At 41.0% G+C, this 20,686-nt stretch overlaps 1 protein-coding gene across 1 annotated transcript in view; it reads right to left on the bottom strand.

The window, feature by feature from the left end:
- NALCN (sodium leak channel, non-selective) overlaps positions 1-20,190 on the bottom strand; it is a 218,594-nt gene extending 198,404 nt beyond the window's left edge. Inside the window, exons 1-3 of the mRNA XM_088525668.1 lie at positions 20,139-20,190; positions 10,870-11,016; positions 9,305-9,487 (exon numbers count right to left, since the gene is read on the bottom strand). Coding sequence (XP_088381794.1) covers positions 9,305-9,487; positions 10,870-10,977 — 291 coding nt within the window. The 5' untranslated portion in view covers positions 10,978-11,016; positions 20,139-20,190. The remainder of the gene's footprint in view (positions 1-9,304; positions 9,488-10,869; positions 11,017-20,138) is intronic.
- Positions 20,191-20,686: the final 496 nt, after the last annotated feature.

The raw sequence follows: 20,686 nt of genomic DNA, 5'->3' as shown, positions 1-20,686 counted from the left end.
TAAAGGTTCAGCAAATCTGAAGATGGTTGATTAATAAATCTCTTTATCCTGAAAAGAGTTAACGTAGAGCTACGAGGTGTTAAGACAAGTAGGTGTTTGTAGGAAGCGCGCGGGAAAAAAATTATTCACTGCGAGAACAATTACACGTTGGAATAGATTGTTCAGAGCAGTGGTAGCGCCTCGCTCATAGGAAGTATTAAGGCTCAGTTTGATACAGCCCTGGATAACCTAATTTAAGACCCTGCTTTCTACAGAAGGTTGGCTGGACTAGACAATCTCCTAGAATCTCTCTCTGCAACCTAGAATTTTTGATGCTCTGTAAGTCTATGACAATCTCCTCAAGCTGCTCCTCAAGACAGTCTTCAGTCCTACACGTAGTTCCATGTGCAGACATTTGCTTATATTTGGTAATGCCGTGAAGCCTTCAGAAGACGATGTGCGCTAAATGCTGCTGGGCTCTCTGACATGTTTGACAACAGGGCAATTACTCCAGGCAGCAGGATTCTGCTCTCCCCCAACTCTGAGGTTTGCTGTGAATGCAGGGGCTGGGTTGCATCCAAATTTCAAGGTGAAAGCTTCACATGCTGAAGCACTGGGTATTGCCCGGAGGTTGAATAAGGAGATTTGATAGGCAAATAGGCACATCTAACGTGACAGAACTTGTATTTCTTATCTTCATTCACAGCTCTCCTTCAACAGAAAAAAAAGCCACATTGACAGGAGCTGGAATACACGAGAAAGACGCAACATTGAAAAAGGTTTTCTTTTATGGTTTGATAATTATAATTATTAAAAGCTACTGAAATTATTTTATATTATAAAGACCAGTAAAAAATTATGGAAACAACAAACTTAATACAGCCCTAAGAAAGCAATATTTTCAAAACTCTTATTAGTTGTAGAGAACACAATGTTCTGAAATGAAATTTATACTTCAGGTGGCTACCCTAAAAACCTCACACACATTTCACAATCTCCATGAAAATATAGCTGCAGAGAAATGTTCTTATTCACTTCCACAGAGATTTGGGTGCCACTAAGATTTTTCTTCTTGATGTCTTGTTTTATTCTCTCAACTTGAAGACAGAACACAACAGAGGCATAAAAGAAAAGAAAAAAGAAAAGAAAAGAAAAGAAAAGAAAAGAAAAGAAAAGAAAAGAAAAGAAAAGAAAAGAAAATACCTGAGAATTGATATTGTTTTATTATAGCAGACTTCTCTGAAAATATAAGTTTCAACACAGCACAGCACACTCCAGATGAAGGCCCCTTTCTTCCTATGTAAATAGATAAATTGTTATCCAATATGTTGATTTCACCAGTATCCCAGTAAATGTGACAATCATCTACCCTGACATGAAGTGACAAATTAACAATGTTCCTTGATGATTAGTGCTTTTATGTAGAAAAATAGTAATCCTTGCTATAAGAAATGGCTAGAAATTAGCAACGGCAAAAAACATAACATTACTGAAAACAGCTGACTGTTGAAACAGCATGTTCCTGGATACATTTATGAGAGTCAGCATGTTGTTTATTTTTTCTCAGTTACTTCAAGGTTAAACTACGATCACCATGGTAAATCACTAAATATTATATGGACACACGCTTTAATCCATAATTTTCTCACTAATGATTTCCATGACCCATCCCGTCGCTAGAGAAATTACCTTTCTCCACATTAGAAATACTGCTGATGTAAGCCCACTAAGTAATTTAAGTGCCTTTGATTTTGCACTACTCAAACACAAAAATTGTGCAAAAAGCCCCCCTGCGTAATGCGAGTCATTACTTCCCCGCAATAAACACTCCGACAAAAACAGGCCCGAGTATCCATGGAAACAGGTGCGCGCCCTCTGCCGCAGCGGTCGCCAACCTCCCCGGCCCACAGGCCGAGCTGGCCGCGCGCCGCGGGCAACTTCAGACTGCGTTACCCTCATCGCAGTCGGTTTTAATTTTTTAATTTCCCGTGACTGCAAACAGCATCACAGCATCTCGCTAGCAACGTGATCCCAATGCGCTCTGAAGGGATGTCCTTGCAATGGGCACGCGTGCTTCGTAAAACAGTGCAAGGCAAAAATAGGAGGGAAAAGAGTGGGACGGAATCAACTTTTGTAGATTGAATGCCTTATTCAAATAAGGAAGACCACTGTTGCTTGTTATGAAATATTTAAAGACTGTCAGTCACAGATATTTAAACCAAATATTTCAGCATTTTTAAACTTACATTAAGAGAATTTGAGTAACATCCATTTTCCCAAGGCAGCAGAGTATGGGATCTACATCAAGCTTCCTACAAGATTACATATAGTACAAAACTCCATTTTTTAATACAGACATGTACAATAACTTTTCACAAATTTATTTCACCTTATAACCGCGAGAAGCAAAGTCAAAGGTAAAACTCAAATCTTAAGTTGGCTGGATCTTTGCTTCATGTTTGCTTTATGGGTTTTTTTCTGCCAAAGGTAACCACTGTTTTCACCCTCTCTTTCTCTGCCCCTCCACAGAGCTACCCTCCATTTAATGAAAGCATCTCATCGTCTTCTCATCTACGTTACCAATTCTGGTAGCTGTGTCTGTACCTCCCAGGCTGAGGTTCTCACTCATATTTGTAACTTGCTTCAAGTGTCTAAACACATCCTGAAACTCCATTTTCATGACCAAATATCAAAAGCCACCTGAGCATGTTGACATGGGCTGACAGAAGCCACATACTCTGTTTTACTACCCGACCTTTAAAATGACACAGTACCTTGATCCTTAACTCTTTTTTTTTTATGCCTTGGGCTATTTTGTACAGTAAATGTAAAACAAGAGATTGCAATAATTTCAAGATTTCCTCCTTTGGTCTTCCATGTGTGAAATGCAGCAAAAGCTGATTTGACAAAGTTACAAAAAGTTGGTGAGCAATCTGACAGTGTTTCACTGCAATTCAATGGATACTTCCATCATTTATCAGAAGGATGAGACTCATTTTCTGACTTCTCCGTTCTTGTTGAAGTAGCTGAAGGCATAACATTTAATATTAAAAGTGCTGAAAAGGCAGCAAAAAAAACCCTTGTAGTAAATTCTGTAATCCATAACTCAAGAAAATATTCTAAATTGGTATCATTGTGGTAGAAACTCACTTAAGCATAAATTAATACCATAAGAGTTCAACCAGTTGGCTTGCAGCGGTCTGTCTACTTTCTGTAGTGCCCACTGACCATTGGCAACAAACCTAGAAACACAGAGCTGCTTGCTGTGAGATATCAAAAGGTTAGATGTCACCATCCAGTCTGGTTACTGGAAGCTTCCCCTAGAACCAATAGCGAGAAATAGCTCAGATGAATTACCTTCTGGAAGGGCCTATTTTATACTCTGATTTCAGTATGAGGTCTCTCTGAACTCATCATACAAGTCAGCCAGCTCAGGCTTGGGCAGCAAAATTGCACACCCTCAAAACAGGCTTGCAGAATCATTCTTATTTTAAGCCCTAAAGCTAAGAAGCAAAAAATTATTACATGAAAGCAAAAATGACTCAAAAAACGATCAAGTAGGTGAGCGGACATTAGCTGCCACTGCAAGCAAAGGCAAATTCCCCATTTAGTGCATGGCAGCCAGCGTATGATACTGCAACGTGACAGGCCCTGCGGCAGCTCCTGTTGCTTGCGCTACAGGGGAAGAAAAGGTCCCTGACGACGCAGGGTACTGGATGCAATAAAGTTCAAGTCCACATGGGTCAGGTTAGGCCCCAGGCTGCTCTGCCCTTCATTCCTTCCTCTTGGGTCACTAAAGCATCTATCAGAAAAATAACAGTGAAAATGTGCTATGGGCACAGGTATAACACTGTCTGGGAGCATCTGACATGCTGAAGGGTGCTGATTTTAGCTAACGAGGGATCCTGGCCTTTAGCGTTTAACTGGAACAAAGGAAACAACTCCAATCTGTCTGTGACAGAGTTGCCAGAAGATTAAGCTTTGTTTCAGTGCTCGCATGAGAACAGGGAAAGGGTGCGGAAAGGTAGTGATGTAACTGCTTACCTTTGGCTCCTGCAAGAGTACTGAAGTCAGCGGGTAGTGCTCAGAGCTACTGAAAATAAAATCCGACAAAGCCACTCACAACTCCTTTAGCTAATACAATAGTTTTGCCATGAATCCTAAGAGATAATTGATTTAACAACAGGGGAAATGTCAAGGACCATTACTTTTGACATTCTGTAATCCCTTTGTTAGCTGAAATATGTCACAACTACACAGTGAACGAAGACATTTCTATTAAATTCAGTGTAGTACTTCTGCTATATAATTTTTCTTCTAAATTTCAGTCTGATGGTACTAAAACTGGTGTCTACAAGACTGTTTTAAGGGACAGGAAAGGAAACTTTCACACCTTTTATTTTCAAGTCTTTCTTACTCTCTTTTAGCATACCTCAGTTTTACAACATGACTTCAGTGTTGACTTTGTAAAACCATCATGACTGCGATTAGGAGCAGCACTAAGGATGAGGTATAATGAAGATGACTCTGTAATCCCTTACAATGCCCAGGGTGTAAGACCAGCTCTATTCATCTCTCATTCCCCTAGGGCAAAATTTTCAGCTTATCTTCTTTAGATTTTTTTACTTCCAGCCTATGTTTTAGGAGATGAAATAATGTATAGAGAACTATTCCATGTAAACTAACTGATGTGGTTGCAATTGCCCCACTGGCTTTTTAAATAACTAAATACAAAAACATACCAAAGTCCAAGAAACACTGAAGAAAATATGTGCATTTTGCAGAGGAATTCACATCCACAACAAGAAAAAGGAACCAAGAAACAGATGGCTAAGCTGAAAATGGTATCGTCTGATTACCTAATCTGGAGGTAGAAGTCAGACATGATAAACTGGCCTGTAGCTCTCAAATCGAGCACGAGCTGAAGGGACTGTGACATGCCCAAAAGAATGGACATTTTAAGGAAATGGCCATGTTTTGTTCACAGCTTCTTTTTTAATGTAAAGAAAGATGGTGATACTTAACACCAACTTTTTAATGCTTTCAATGATTTACTAAGAGATCATAGCTTTTAATTTCTAAAGCATAAAGTTTTTTTAAGACACATTTGTAACACAATTTAGTAGGCATCTGCAAAGATGCCTCATAAGCTATTATAAAATACTGATGTGCCTAAGCCATATCATCCATTAATTCATGCTCTACTCAGAGAACAGAATTTGCAATTCAGTAAAATCATTAAAATGTGCAATTTATGTAGAAAGGTTGTAGAAAAAATATGGAAACCTGCCTAACTCGGAAGGTTTTTTTTTTAAGAAATAAACTTTCATATTAAAATACTGCTGTACTAATTAGAGCAGATTTCATGACTGAAATTCATATCAAAAATTCTTAACTCACGAAAACATAATAGGCCATATATAAATCACGAGTGTAAACCATTCATAGTTTCTTGCTTGACAAAATAACCAACAGCTAATTTTTAATGTCATCAAACTACTCAGTTAGAGGAAAGGTAGCATTCATGAAAGTTATGCTCTGGTCGCTGATATTATACATTTACTGACTTCTCCTACTTGAAATAGATTTAATTTTGAGTACACAGTGTTTTCTAGGACTACTCTATCATTTCACAGTGAACTCTAACACAGACCATCAGTCTTCAATTTGGAACATAATTTAGAACAGAGAAAACAAAAATATATGGTAAGAAACTCACTCAATCTGACTGTCTGATATAGTGCTCCACAAAACATTAAAAATCTTATTAATGGTTCTACATACATTTTATACAATATGAACAACAAACATTAAGTAGATTATCCTATAATTTTATATATAAAAAGACCTCAATCAGTACAAAATTATAGCCTGTTATTTCAGTTTTCAGAGATGAGTTTCAAGGGTGAAGACAGATATACAATAACCACTAGTTCCAAACTATGACAAACAACAAATGAATAGTTCTACACACCATGCTATGAACACCACCCCACAGTATCTTTCAACGCTTTCCAGAAAGATTTAAAGACAAAAGGGTAGAATTTTGAAAAACTGCTTTTATTTCCTATAAACCCAGGGAGCCAGGGAAGTAAATTTCTAATTTGTGCCCAGAAGGTGTTAATTAGCTATGACTTAACATTTTCAAAAATCTTAGGTCAGTTAAACTGTTATTAACTGGGACTTAAGTGGATGGTGCTTACCTTCTCCATAAATTAGATTTCTCTCTGAATTAAACTTTTCATTAATCAAGGTTCAAAAGTTTATTAGCATTTCAAACCCTTAGGCTTTTACAGAAATACTGATTTATTTATAAGTTTGGTTAAGACTTTATGTAAAGTTCAGAACAAGCACAGAGCAATGCATTCACTGATCCAAAGTCTTTAATATACTTAAACTAGGACAACAGTTCATAATCTTTTTGTTACACAAAAATGTTACATATGCAAAAGTCTTTAACACATCTTTCTAAACTTCTAAACAGTGCCTTGCCATCAGGATGGTCGGCAGGCAGGAGTACATGACATATAAGAGGGTGAGAGACATGAGTTTGTTCAGTCTTCAGAAGAGGAAGGGTCCTTATCACTATTCACGACTACTTGATTGAAAAAAACAGAAAAGATGGAGCTGCAGTCTTGGCTCACAAAACAGTTGGAAGAGAGGTAGAGGATACTAACTGGAACATGGGAAATTGCATCTGAATACTGGGAAAAAAGTTTTTTGTATGAAATTGATGAAAAACTGGACAGGTTGCCAGAAGGGTTGGGGAGACTCCTCCATCATCCCTGGAGGAATTTGAAACTCAACTGGACAAGTCCCAGGACCTGCTTTGTGCAGAGCGTTGGGCTAGATTGCCCCTAGAGGTCCTTTCCAGCCTAAATTATTGTATGATTTCATAAATAGTGCCAATGAAGCCAATTCAAGTGCATCTATATTAATACAAACATTAATCCTCTCTTGTTGAAATAGTAATAAATGCACCCCTCTTCTACTTCAACATGCCTAATCTATTTTACCATATCCAGTATGAAAAGAGCAAAATGTTGGTGTGCAAATAAAAGTAATCCATACTCTGATCTGTACATGTGTAATGCGAATCAAGGCAGTGGGAGAAACTTCAGTTGCTCACTCTCTGAGGACAGATTCTTATTCAACAAGATCAAACAATTCAACAAGATTCAAAGATCAGTTTATGACCACAAAAAAACACAGACCTTACATTATCCAATGAAAGATGTTAGAAAATGCAGCAACGTATTATTCGTAGCCCCTAGCTGCCGGCTGTGGATGAATTTGATCTTTCCATAGACAAGAAAAGAAAAATCAAGCTTTGGACAAAAAGCCACGCTGTTGGCAGTCTCTCCTCCTGGCCTAATCTCCACAAACCCATTTCTGTGGAAGGCAGTATGTTACTGGCTGTAATGGCACCTTGTTCCTCCCTCTCACTGTCCAAATGTACTTGCAGGCTGCTAATACCCCATTCACGATGCCGCGGCCTCAGCTTCACCTGCCTGATGGACATTTCTGAACAAGAGAGTACACGTAGTAACCAGAAACACTACTTCACACAGATTACTTTGGTATTACTCAACACAAGAAGACTTTCACAGAATCTTCTTATTTTGGTAACTTCCTAATATTAAGGAAACATTAACTTTTGCAACTCACATACATTAGGTATGATGACATCAGAGTTTAGTTTGACAGTGAACAAAAACACAATCTCCAAAAGCCAAAGACAGAACCCACTGAGGAGCTAAGCACAGCCTGAGATCAAGGGTCATCAGACCTTTCAGCAGTGAAGGACATAACATACTGATTCACTATTCTATGCAGCAGGGACATAATTAAACCGTTAACAAGCTTTGCAGATGGATTTTCTATATATAAACTGAATTTGTGTGTTCTTACTGAAGACTGGAAACAACCAGTAAAACAGTGCCACATAATAATGACTACTGAAAATCCTGATCTCTTCTGTTCTCCAATACCATATCTACTTATACAAATAAAATTAGTCCAGCAACAGCCATAAACATTTGATAACAGAAGCATTTGTTTACCAATATATATTATATTAAGAAAAAAAAAGTAGGGTAAGATAAATTTATTTCTCATTCTGCTCACAATAAGATGTATCTTCTTATTTAAATCAAGTAACACTACAATGAGAGCATCCAGTCTTATGAAATGAAAATCAAAGTTATAAATTCAAATATGATTTCCAGATATTTACAAAATATCTTACTTTTATACATGGGACTCATTTTGCTTTTTTTTTCTCCATATCAACACAATGAGACTATGTATTTCTTAGTAGGAAACCACTATTAGGCATGTTGGTATTATATTTTTTGAATTAGATATGCAGCAAATCTGTATCTTTGTCAATTTGCACTTTCTGTTTATGCCAAGGTGTTGACTGCAGCTAAAAAAACTATAGCAAACAAAGCTGAGAAGTGGAGAGTTGGGCAGAGAGGAAAGTCCTGAGGTTCAGCAAGGACAAGTGCAGGGTCCTGCACCTGGGGAGGAATAACGCCAAGCACCAGAACAGATTAGGGGTCGACCTGCTGGAAAGCAGCTCCATGGAGAGGGATTTGGGAGTCCTGGTTGACAAGTTTTAACCATGAGTCAGCAATGTGCCCTCGTGGCCAAGAAGGCCAATGGGATCCTGGCCTGCATGAGGAGGAGCGTTGCCAGCAGGTGGAGGGAGGGGATCCTGCCCTTCTCCTCAGCTCTGGTGAGGCCGCACCTGGAGTATTGGGTGCAGTTCTGGGCTCCCCAGGACAAGGACACTGAGCTTCTAGAGAGGGTCCAGCAGAGAGCCACAAAGATGATGAAGGGACTGGAGCGTCTATTGTATGAGGAAAGATTAAGTGAGCTGGGCCTGTTTAGTCTGGAGAAAAGAAGCTGAGAGGAGATTTGATGAATATGTTCAAATATCTGAGGGGTGATTGTAGGGAGGATGGGGCCAGGCTCTTCTTTGTGGTGGCCAGTGACAGGAGAAGGGGTAATGAGTGTAAGCTGAAACACAGGAAGTTCTGTCTCCATGTGAGGAAGAACTTTCTTGTGAGGGTGGCAGAGCCCTGGAACAGGCTGCCCAGAGAGGCTGTGGAGTCTCCTTCGCTGGAGATCTTCCAAACCTGTCTGGATGCCTCCCTGTGCCACGTGCTCTAGGTGTCCCTGCTGGAGCAGGGGGGTTGGACTAGATGATCTGTAGAGGCCTCTTGCAAACTTTAGCATTCTGTGATTCTCTGAAATGCCATTAGCATATATTTGGATCCATTTTCTTAAGAATGTAAAAAAAAACTTTTTAAATGCTTACCTTAACTATGCCACGAATATGCATTTTTGCTATCATCTCTGCGGTGTAAAGAAACATCAACAGAGTGTCAAGAGCAAATGTCACATATTGGAGAGGAGGATAATGCTCAAAAGTCTTTGGAGTGTTCATACAAACGGAAATCACACTGATGATGGCACAAATTCGTAGTAAGGAGTGTACCCACTGAAAAAAAAAGAGACATCGCCATCTTGATTTGATGTTCAAAAACAGTCTCTGGTATCAATAAATTGTAAAATCACTCATCTATTTTGGGTTTACTAAAGAGTTGTCTAAGTGCAATGATATTTGACCCAGACTGAACATCTGTGGTGTCCATACACTTGGAGGCCAAATTAATAATTTGAAAGTGCAGGGCGTGGATGAAAGACGCTTTATGTGCCTTCAGTCTACCCAGAGTGATCTCTTGTTTAAAATGAAAAAAAAAGGACCAAAACCAAAGTGTTGCTAATACAAAAACCTGTTGTGTGCCATATTAAAATGTCAATATTACATATGCTAAGCAATATACAACTAGTCTATCAACATGACAAGAAGCAAAATGATTCCATTTAAAAACACTGTACTGAGAAGCATATATAAATAACCTACTCCCATGATATATTTCTGCAATGACATTCTGAGCTTATTGCAGCTGTCAATACAAACATTCTATTTAAAATTAGTATGAATCATTAATGTAAGGGCATTGTCTTGGAAATGATTTAGCTGCTAAAACTTAGAAGCAAAGCTAAGGGGGTCTGGCATCCACACTGCCAGTGAGATGACAGTTTCATTAAATGAATGCAAGACCAATAGCATCTATTAATTGATTTCAGTAGATGTGACATTTTGCTTTTACAAAATAAACATTTCTACTCGGCTTTAAGAGATGCGTTAAAATGCTTTCTTTGCAAAAGTATGAATTCTTCAAAACACAAGAATTCTGGATGCACACTGACTGCTGAATAAATAAATAATTGCCATATTTGCACAGTAATGGCATTTTTTAACGTTGCACTTTCTATTAATAAATTCACTCCCAACTTCACTGGTTTTAAGTTGCAAGACATTTTCACTCCAATCTATTACTTAGCTCACATGGTAGGCCAAAGGACTCCAGAAAAAATTTGAACTGAAGTGGAAAATAAGCAGCCAAAATATATTTTTATATTCAAAGAAGATGTAAGGGAAAAGATTAGACAACTTCTAAATACTGACCACCGCTTTAACACTAAGATGCTACTTTGGGCATACTTTTCAAAAGCTGATTTTACAAACTTGATTTGTCATTTCAATAAACACGACAGCAACCAGAGACTGAAAGGATGCCACAGTTTATGCGGCAAACAGTGCCTGACCATCTCTATCACTTTGCAACAGCCAAAAGAAACCTTTTTATTTAGATTTGGATTTTTTGCAAAAATGAACTGGTAAGTTAGCAACCGTAACTTAATACTTTTTTCTTATAAATACTTATTTATTCTAGAATCTTCTTTAGAAGTCTTATTTCAACAACAAAATTCACATCAAACTTATAACTGGTAATAGCTGAAAGAGATACCTACTGGTTTGTTAATCCACAGAATATCTGCATTGTCTGACAAAGACTCATCAGGACCAAAATCTGTGACTGGCTGGGCTTCCACCCTTGAACTTTGTTTCCTTTTGAGCATCCTGAAGTTAACTTTTGTTTTCTATAACGATGAAAACTCCTTGGAGAGAAAAAAAAATAGAAGAGTTAACCATCTTATAGTGAACTTTTGAACAGCTTTGTAATCAACCTAAAACACTGTCTCTGTGTTGGGCTGCTGTTGTAATTACTGATTAACAGGGCCTTAGTTTCATTTAAAAACTGTCTATATAAATGACTGACATGACTCTAATAAGTTTACAAGATGTATATAGTGGTATGCAACTCAAATAATTAAGAGAAGCTTGACAAAGCTGGCAGAAAACTTATACCAAAATGCCAAGAAGGCTATTGCTGGAATTTAAACCCAAAGTAATCTTGATGGATTCAACCTGGAGCCTTTTAATGTAACGGTGACATTTCCATTTATTACACTATGCCGGGCTAAATCCCAGTGAGCCAAAGGCAAACAGGAGATGTTAAGTAGCCGGGAGATGCTACCGTTCTTTATTGAAATCAGAAAATGAGTCCTTTTATTACCTAATTCTATTATGACTATGGATTTTTCCAGTACTCTTTATGTTAGCAATTCCGTGCCCAGGAGCCAGGCACCGGCTCGCTCCAGGGCTTCCGCTGGCCCACGGAAGCTCCAAGGAAAGGCTGCCCTGGTTGCAAGGCACAGTCTCCAAGCTCCTGTTACGCGGCACGGAAAGGGAGCCTGGCTGCACATCAGGGATGCCGGACAAGGGCAGAGAGGTGCCTACATCTGCTATTGACTTTGGCACAGATACAGTGCACCAAGCCCAAAGTCTCAGCAAATACAAAGAGATGGACAAGCTGCACCCTCCCAAAGGCTGCCCAGGAGAGAGCACAGGGCATGCACGAGACCCATTCGTTTGCGAAATCCCGCGGGTTTCTGAGTTGTTAACCACCAAAGATCACAAGGTGCCCTCATGCCGGCAGTGTGGATACAACACTGGGCTTTAACGAGTCGGCAGTAGTGGGAGGTACCCACAAGTTTCCTCTCTATTACTCTTTCCACTATATGGGCTGCTGCTTTACATCCAAAGGCCACGCATTTACATTTACATGTCCTTTGCAGTCTCTTCTTTTCCTCTCTAATGGCAAACGTAACCTTCCCAGCTTCTTTTGAGCCACCTACAGACTATTCATGCCAAAGATCAGTGTGCCCTAGTGCTCTCCTGTCTGCACACACCTACCTGAGCACTCCTGTCTAATATTTAAAACCTCACCTTGACCTCTGGTCTGCGTTTGTACAGCCCATAAGGCAACAGCATCGAGGTCTGGAACTGCAGCTCACAGCTGAGGAGCTGCAGTTAAACAACTTTAAAAAAAAAAAAAAAAACTAAACAAAAGTAATAATAAAAGGAAATAAATAAAAGCAAATAAATAAAAGCAAAATAAATAAAAGCAAAAAAAGGGGCAATTTTATGCGTGTTGCATGATACAACGTTAGTACAAGTGGAATTGATAATCTGTGACTAAAAATAGGCACATTTTTAAAATGAACACTTTGAATACCATAACAAATGAAGCCCACAACACAAACATATTCACACAAGCTCTATATTCCGTTAAGCCTGCTCCTTCACTTCACGCTCCCATTTCTTCCTCATAACTTTTGACTACTTTCTTTTCCCTGCTCATTTTTTCATGCTTTCTCCTATTTATTTCCAAGCCTAATGCACTGACATATTTTTTCTGTTTTGACAAAAGCATAACTAAAAACTCTTGAAGCCTCAGGGGATGTTGCTATATCTTTTTGAGGTCACAAAAGCGTCATATCACTCTCTTAATGGCCACATTTAGCACAGTGATAAGAAGTTTTCCAGAGTTTCTTGGGAACTGCAGTTCCCAAGACCTTAGAAAGAAAAAAAAGAAAAGGCACTTTTTAAAATGCTTCCTGCAACTATGTCCTTCTGTAAACTGTTACTCAAAATCCAATCAATGAATCAACAGCATAATAGCAATTTTATGTTTACCCTTTGGCAATGACTGTGACAGCAGTTCTGGTAAACTCTTAGGAAAATGGTAGAGGATCTATAAGATAAGAACAATCAATAAGATAGTTATGAAAAAGCCTCAGAATGAGAAACACTGGTGAGTTACTATTAAATCATTTTTTAAATGATACTCTAAATAACAAGCTCTGTCTGTGTGGGGAATATGATAGATAATTACCATCTGATTACAAAAGAGGCTCCGTTGTTTTTATGCTCTTTTTCAGTATTTATAGCTTTGATGTGTGGAAGATTAGCCATATTCTCATAATGAAATTCCCATTTACCTTGTTATCCAAGGAGACTTTCTTTTTACCTATTGAATTGATTTGGGCACATAAAGTATCACAAACCTGAGATGTCAGGACGTGCAGAGTAAGGATCGCAAGCCAGGAACCTTCTAGATATGATCTTTAGCAAGAGCATTCAAAGCACAGTAAGATTGCTCACCAGCTTTTATGCTATTTTTGATCTCACTGTTTTTCATTTTTCCAGGAAACACTCGGGCTGTTACATGCTTTTTTGTTACCTTAGAAGAGCACAAAGCCCGGGGCTGCCTCGAGCCTCTCCCGCACGTGTGTAAGGAACTCGGGGACTGCGGTCCCTCTTGGTGCTGTGTCCGTAGGGAGGATCCAGCTGCGAGGAGGCAGCGCAGGACGGCGCTCCGTGCACGCGCTCCCTGCAGCACGAGCAGCGCACGGAGCAGCACACGGAGCGCTGCTCCCGGGGAGCCGCAGAATTCCCTCCAGGAGCCTCTGGGAATGCTCCCCTGCAGCTCCCGCACCGATAGCTAACACACATCCTGAACACTTGCTTTGATCACAGCCTGCTGTTAGCATAGGACACTTAGTACATTCCCTAGGGAATATTTCTAGCGCCGGAGCTTTTAGAAATAGGGAGTGTGGGGTGAAGACACGTTATGAGATAGGAAAACACTACAGTGTTTGGGGGGCTATGTCCACTTCAGTTTTCCTTGGGGTATTTTATTCGTAATAGCAACAAAAAGCAACAGCCTGGGCATCAACCTTCTGAAGGAGGAATGTGGTCTGTTTGCTTTGAAATCTTTCCTTTGGGTAATTTTTAGAATCAAAGACAAACTAAAGAAGCAAAAGAAGACAGAAAACTGTTCATGCACTGAGCCCTTCCACATGCATTCAGTCGGCCTTTGCTCTGCTCCTCCTGAACTTGCTGCAATGCTCAGGGAAGATTCACATCACAGCATGACAATCACTCTCCCATCTTAGAACTAAAATCCAAAGCAATAAGCCAGATTTACCAGTATTACACTAGATCTGCAGCTCCTCTGGAAATGAGAGTATATCAGCATAAAAGCTGGTAAACATAAGATCCAGGGTGCACTTAAGGGAAAAAAAAACCCCTCTATGAAGGACGTCTAATCACAGTTTGTGATATCCACACTAACCATAAGATGCTTTTGCTGATGGAAGTTTGCACTTCCTACAAAAATCCAAAGACAAATTTAAAAAAGTAGCTGATCCTACACAGCCTTAAAACCTGAAAAGTCTGTGCCTTGTTCCTAAAGCAAGTTCTGTATATAGCATAGTAAAGCAAGTACTGAATATGGTATATTTTTAAGTAATCTCAATAACAAACACAGAACAACACATTTATAAAAGGCACTGGCAGAAAAAGAAGGCAACTGAAAAATACCTCCACAGAAAAAAAATAGAAAAATAAAGCAGAGACTCCTTGCTGCCAAATTTTCTAAGATTTAAAGAAAGACATTAAGATCAGCTAAATCCTTGGTATCAGCAAGGTCTGGTTTTAATGAACACTGGAATTTCACTCAGCTATTAGCAGTATACTGTGTTGAAAATAATGAAGAGATCTTTTAGGACATTTTATGAGGGACAAAAACGAGTTGAAACTAGGTATGAGTTAGTAATAACGTGCAGAGTGTCATGTCTCGTGTGATTGTATCACATGCAAATTTGTCTTTACTCTTCTAAAATGAAGTGTATCGGTATAGTCACCTACATAACTTGCCCACCTCAAATATTCCTGCATATTTCTTTGCCACCTGAGATCACACGGGCAGAAGCTGAAGGGCGCCCCCATGGCTGGGCACCTACAAGGGCTCTCTTTAACATGAACTCCGACTGTTCGAAAACACGTCAGCTCCCAGGCCTGTGCTAGGACATGGAAACTTGGCACATAAACTTGTAAGAAAACAATTATTTTTTAACCTTTACTGATATGCAAAAGCTAAAATCTGCCAATGGGTCCCAAATTTCTGTTGGGGGACGGGAAGAGGGCGTAAACGCCCAAACAAAAAGCATGATGAAAACGATCGGTTCCATCTTACATTTAAAAACCCACAAGCTACCTTAAAGAAGAAATTGCTCTCAGCAATAGTATAAATCCTATGATTATAGAAAGGAGAAGCTATTTTTCCTTAGGAAGCCTTCTTGCTTTTCTTTCTTGTCCCTCCTAGCCATTTGTCCTTGTTTCCCCATGGCCTGCTCCCTCCATCCCAAGGGTCTTCCATCCCTACCTTTGGTACAATTACAGGTGCAAGTTATTGCAGAGTTTGTTTTCATGCACCACAATATTTGAGGAGAGCAAGTTATGTATATGACAATACAGATACCCTTCATTTTAGAATAGTAAAGACAAATTTGCACGTGACTGATACAATCACAAGACACATGACACTCTGCACGTTATTACTAACTCACACCTAGTTTCAACTCCTTTTTGCCCCGTTATTTTCAACATAGCATATGCTAACAGATGTCTGAAATTCCAGTGTTCATTAAAACGAAACTGGATTCTTCATAAAGAAGGTATATTGAAGGAAACATCCTAAAAATCAGTTACTTTCACACTTTCAGAGCACTAGAAAACTGTTAGCCCAGAACAGCTGGTAACGTCTTGTGCTCACAAATGGGACCTGGGGCCAAAAAAGCAGGCTGGAGTTCACAGATGGAGGAAGGCTTACCTTTTTTAAGGACACAAACAAAAACAAACAAAACAAAACAAACGAACAAAAAAAACTAGACCAAAAATAGACGCGCATCTAGAATTTAGCTCTTTCCTCCCTACGTATCTCTTCTGTCTTGTCTTTTCATTACTTATTTCTTAAACAGAGGTCTTCATCTCAGACCTCTCAGATCTCCTCAGCAAACAGCATCAAATATAAAATTCCATACAAAAGCTCTTGTAAATATGATATACCCCACTAGTACCTCCCACTAGTACCACATAATGCCAAGTCATGACTTCCTTTTACCATAAGGCTCCCAACATCTAAAAGAAACAATTTTGAACCTGCACCGTGTTGTGATGTAACGAGATAATGAACTTCATCATTTAAAATAAAACTGCTTTGTGTTTGGACATTTTCCAAATTAAAAATAGCATTGTATAAAAGTTAAAAAAAAATCTACAATCTACAATCTCCAACATGCCTTCTTAGCATTAATCGATGCTTTTCAAATGAAGCTTTTAAATACAGAGATCAAGGCACTCCAAGATTACCCCACCAGCAACTGGCAGTTACACTCTTACATTATACATCACAGTCCCCACTCCCTAAGCATACAGAAAGGAGGGACAAGCCTGAGCAGAAAGTGGTTCCTTTCCTGAACTATCATTTTTTCCCTTCCAAAGCATGTGACTCATGGGATCTTGGTATGAGATAGGCCCAGTGAGCTGGAGAGTATCCCAAATTCCTAAGGACTGGTGAATGCCAAGGTTTTTAATGATGACCACTGAATGCCTGGGAAGTGTATGTAATGAATATGTATCTTTTCGGTGGTGGCCAGTGACGGGACAAGGGGTAATGGGTACAAATTAAAACCCAGGCAGTTCCATCTCCATATGAGGAAGAACTTCTTTCCTGTGAGGGTGACGGAGCCCTGGAACAGGCTGCCCAGAGAGGCTGTGGAGTCTCCTTCTCTGGAGACCGTCCAAATCCACCCAGATGCCACCCTGTGCCACGTGCTCTAGGTGTCCCTGCCTGAGCAGGGGGGTTGGACTAGGTGATCTCTAGAGGTGCCTTCCAACCTCAACCATTCTGTGATTCCGCGCTTCTGTGGTATTGATGACAATACATTCCCTTCATGAATACATATCATGGCTTAACAGCCAGATTGCTTTGAATGCTCTCTGCAGGTACAGGCCCTGCAGGTACAGGCCACCTACCCACCAATTGCTGCCGTAAGATGAGCCTACTGCAATGGAGTCTGCACCAAAATCCTTCGGAGATGCTGGATGACAAAGAAATGCAGCAGATCGCTTGGTAAGAATCATGCTGAGAATGCACGGCAGCAGTGTTCTGGGCCTTCCTTTAGCGACCCACCCCTTTCCAGGTGAAAACTGTGTTGCAGCTCATGATCCGTGAAGTTCTCAGTGTCTAGTACTGCCTGTTCATGGGGCACCTTCTCTACCCACGCCTTAGAGCCGCAGCTGAGAGCTGCTGAGGTACCTCATCAAGATGCTCTTCTCGTGAGAGCGAGGGGGCAGGTCACGTTCTGAGAGGATTTCGGGAGCAACCCGTCCTCTCTCTGAAAGAGTCTACATTTCATGACCTGATAAGAACACTGGAGGAGATAAATCTGGCAGAGATTTTCAGAAAGGGTTGAGGGCACCCTTACCAGGATGATGAAGGGGTGGAAAAGAGCTTCCCTGGAGGCGGATGGCTGGCAGCGCGCCTGCTTCAACAACTTAGTGTTGATGGGATTTTGCTGTGCCACTAATTATGTGTGGGGTTCCTAGAGCCATGCATACACATATTTTTGTTATTTAAAAAGAAATACATTTGAAAATAAAATAAGCAGTGATTATTTTAATATTGTTAGACTTTCTGCTAAAATAATTATTTTCAAAATTGAATATTCTAGACCATTTTCCCTTTTCAAATTATCCTTTTTTCATCATTAGAGGAACTGCCAGAGAATTAGCTAATAACTATATATTTCAAATCTGAAATCTTGAAAACAAATTTAGGGCCCTTCCTTGTTCTCATCTTTTCTTTAAAACAAACAAATCAACACGATATACATTCTCACAGGCCAGTCCCTGGAAGCTGCAATCACAAACTTTTCTATGGCCATCTTTATAAACACAATGAGGGGATGCCATGCTCTAGGAGAAAAGGCCAACTGGAAAGCTTTCTTTAGAACAAAAAGGAAGTGGAAAACAGAGTCCCAGACAATTCAGATTGGAAGCACTTCAGGAGAGCCCTAGTCCTGTTCAAGCAGGGTCAGCTGCAAGGTTGAACCAGGTTACTGGAGTTAATGCAGATTACCCTAGTCTGGTTTTGCAAGCCTTCAAGGGTGGACTACACAAATTCGCTGGACATCCTGCTTGACTATCCTCATAAGGAAAAGAAGAAAGAAAGATGTAAATAAGAAGGAAAATATAGAAGGAAAAAAGGAAAGCAAGGAAAAATAAATTAACTAGTAGAACCAAGAAAAATTGCAACCATAGTCTGTGGGTACTATCTTCCGGAGAAAGACATACATTTATAAGTGCTTCCCCTGATGCAGGAAGCTTCAAACAAAATAAAAGAGGTTATGAAGATTAAAAAAAAAAAAAGGTGGGAGGGGAAGTAGAGAAAAAGATTGGGAAGGAAATAAAATATGATTCAACCCACAATGCTTCTTTTAGGCTGATTTTGCTATCTCCAAAAAGATTTCAGGCTCAAAAGCTTCAGGAAGACTTTTCCCAACCATTAAAGCATTACATTAGTAACACAGTAAAATAAGTTTATTTAGTGACTGCTACACTTCTATTTTACTCATGAACACATTTAAAAATCTTGCTTTCAACTGCCTGAATTCCAAATACCATGAGGGGAATTAAAAACAACCAGTCCAACAGATTGAAGTATCTTCACATCCAACAGATGTGAAGAATCCAATAATATTTCCACCTTATCATGAAATACTCATTTTTTTAAAGGCAATGCAATCCCAGTAAGTAACAGGCTCCCCTGGCCAGTAGCCTGTTGCCCTCTGTAACAGAGCTCAATGATAGTTATCCATGTCCACGTTTGTGGAGAAGGTTCAAGGCCAGAAGCCTGTGTGGCTGCTATAAATGTCACATAGGTTGATGTAAAGTAGTACTCCTAGCACCCATTACGTCCAAAATCACGGAATGAATCAAAGTAGGAGTTTATGTATTGGAAACTTTTGTTTTCAGCAGGTCTACCTCAAATGGGAATGAAGTCTGATGGGCTGCACCTCTGAATTAAATAAAGCAAACATGCCTAGCAGGAAATCTCTGGCCTTACATTTATAAAGCACAACTTATTGCAAAGGCTTAAAATTTTGTTTGAAAAGACAATCTCTAGCCCACTGGTTAAGCAAAAATCCCCCCAACTATTTCTGGAGGTTCCCAGAGGCGCAGATGTGAACATTCGCAAAGACTCAGCCTTCTGGCCGCCTGAAACACCAACTCCAAGAAACATGATTTTTTTCTGTCCCCATTAAAGTTACTGAACAGCTCAATGTATGCCTCAAAAACCAGTTCATGGTGTGGTGGTTTTTTTTTTTTTTTTTGCACTTATGGAGCACGTGGAATGGGGTTGTTGTAGAAGAAAATGAAATGGCAAGAGCCGGGAAGAATGATAAGGAGCAGGAGATGTGCGAGGCACCAACACAAAAGACCCAGGCCACATCTCGCCAGCATTTTCTCGCTGCGAATATTTTATTTACAGGTAACTCAGAGAGCAACAACAGGAAACTGAGCAAACCACAGCCGAGTTAAGAGCTCCGATCGCACACAAATGCCATCCGAAATCTCAGCAATCCCTAGGAAGGCGTCCCTGACGTCAGCAGGTGTGCTAGAACAGAAACATGCCAACAAGAAAAGGAAAATAAAATAAAATAACAATGAAAGTGAACATGTCTCTGAATGGGTTGCATGAAGACCCTCCAAGCAGGACGTGGCCTGTCGGGGGGCGGGGGGCGGTTTCGGGCCCGCCTGGGCCCTTCTCGGCCCGCAGCAGCGGGGCCCGCGCGGCCCCGCGGCCTCCCGCGCCCGCCGCCCCTCGGCCTCCCGCCGCCCGCAGCGGCCGCAGCGCGACCCGCCGGGCCCGTTCCGGGGCGGCGGCGGCGGCAGCGCCGCGGAGGGCCCGCGCGCGCGGGGAGGAGCCGCGCTCCGCCACGCCGAGCCCGCGCCGCGGCGGCGACCCCGGCCCCGCGCCCCGACCTACCGCCAGCATCGCCCGTCATGGCGCGGCCGGGAGCGGCTCGGCCCGGCGCCCCGCTCCGCCTGCCGGCGCTGCCCGGCCTCGGCGCGGCGCTCCCCGCGGCGGCGCGCGGCGGCACCGGGGCGGCGGCAGCGGCGGCGGCCGCCCCCGGTCTCTCGGCAACGGCGGCGGCGCGGAGCCCAGGCCCGAGTGCGGGGCGCGACGGGCCGGGCCGGGCCGGGCCGCGGCGGGGAGCGGCGCGGGGGGCAGCGGCGTGTGCGTGAGTGTGAGTGGTGTGCGTGAGTGTGAGTGGTGTGTGTGAGTGTCGCGTGAGTGTGAGTATGTTAATCTGAGTATGTGGGTGAGTGTGGGTGTCCTGCCTCCATACCAGCCCCCAAATCCTAACCCCACTGCTTTAGAGTAAATATCGCCCAGGCTATCAAAGATCAGAGGGTGCATAAGCAACAGTTGGGTTTGTTTATTTTATTTTATTTTATTTCTATTCTATTTTAGTTCATTCTATTTCAGTTCATTCCGTGTTAGTTCCTTCTGTTTTCGTTCATTCCATTTTA

Source organism: Tinamus guttatus, unplaced genomic scaffold, assembly GCF_059628265.1.
Source record: "Tinamus guttatus ecotype Peru unplaced genomic scaffold, ASM5962826v1 Tinamus_guttatus_pri_ptg000235l, whole genome shotgun sequence".
Classification (NCBI taxonomy): domain Eukaryota; kingdom Metazoa; phylum Chordata; class Aves; order Tinamiformes; family Tinamidae; genus Tinamus; species Tinamus guttatus.
Note: the sequence above shows the minus strand (reverse complement) of the source record. Positions and strands in the feature narration are given on the sequence as shown.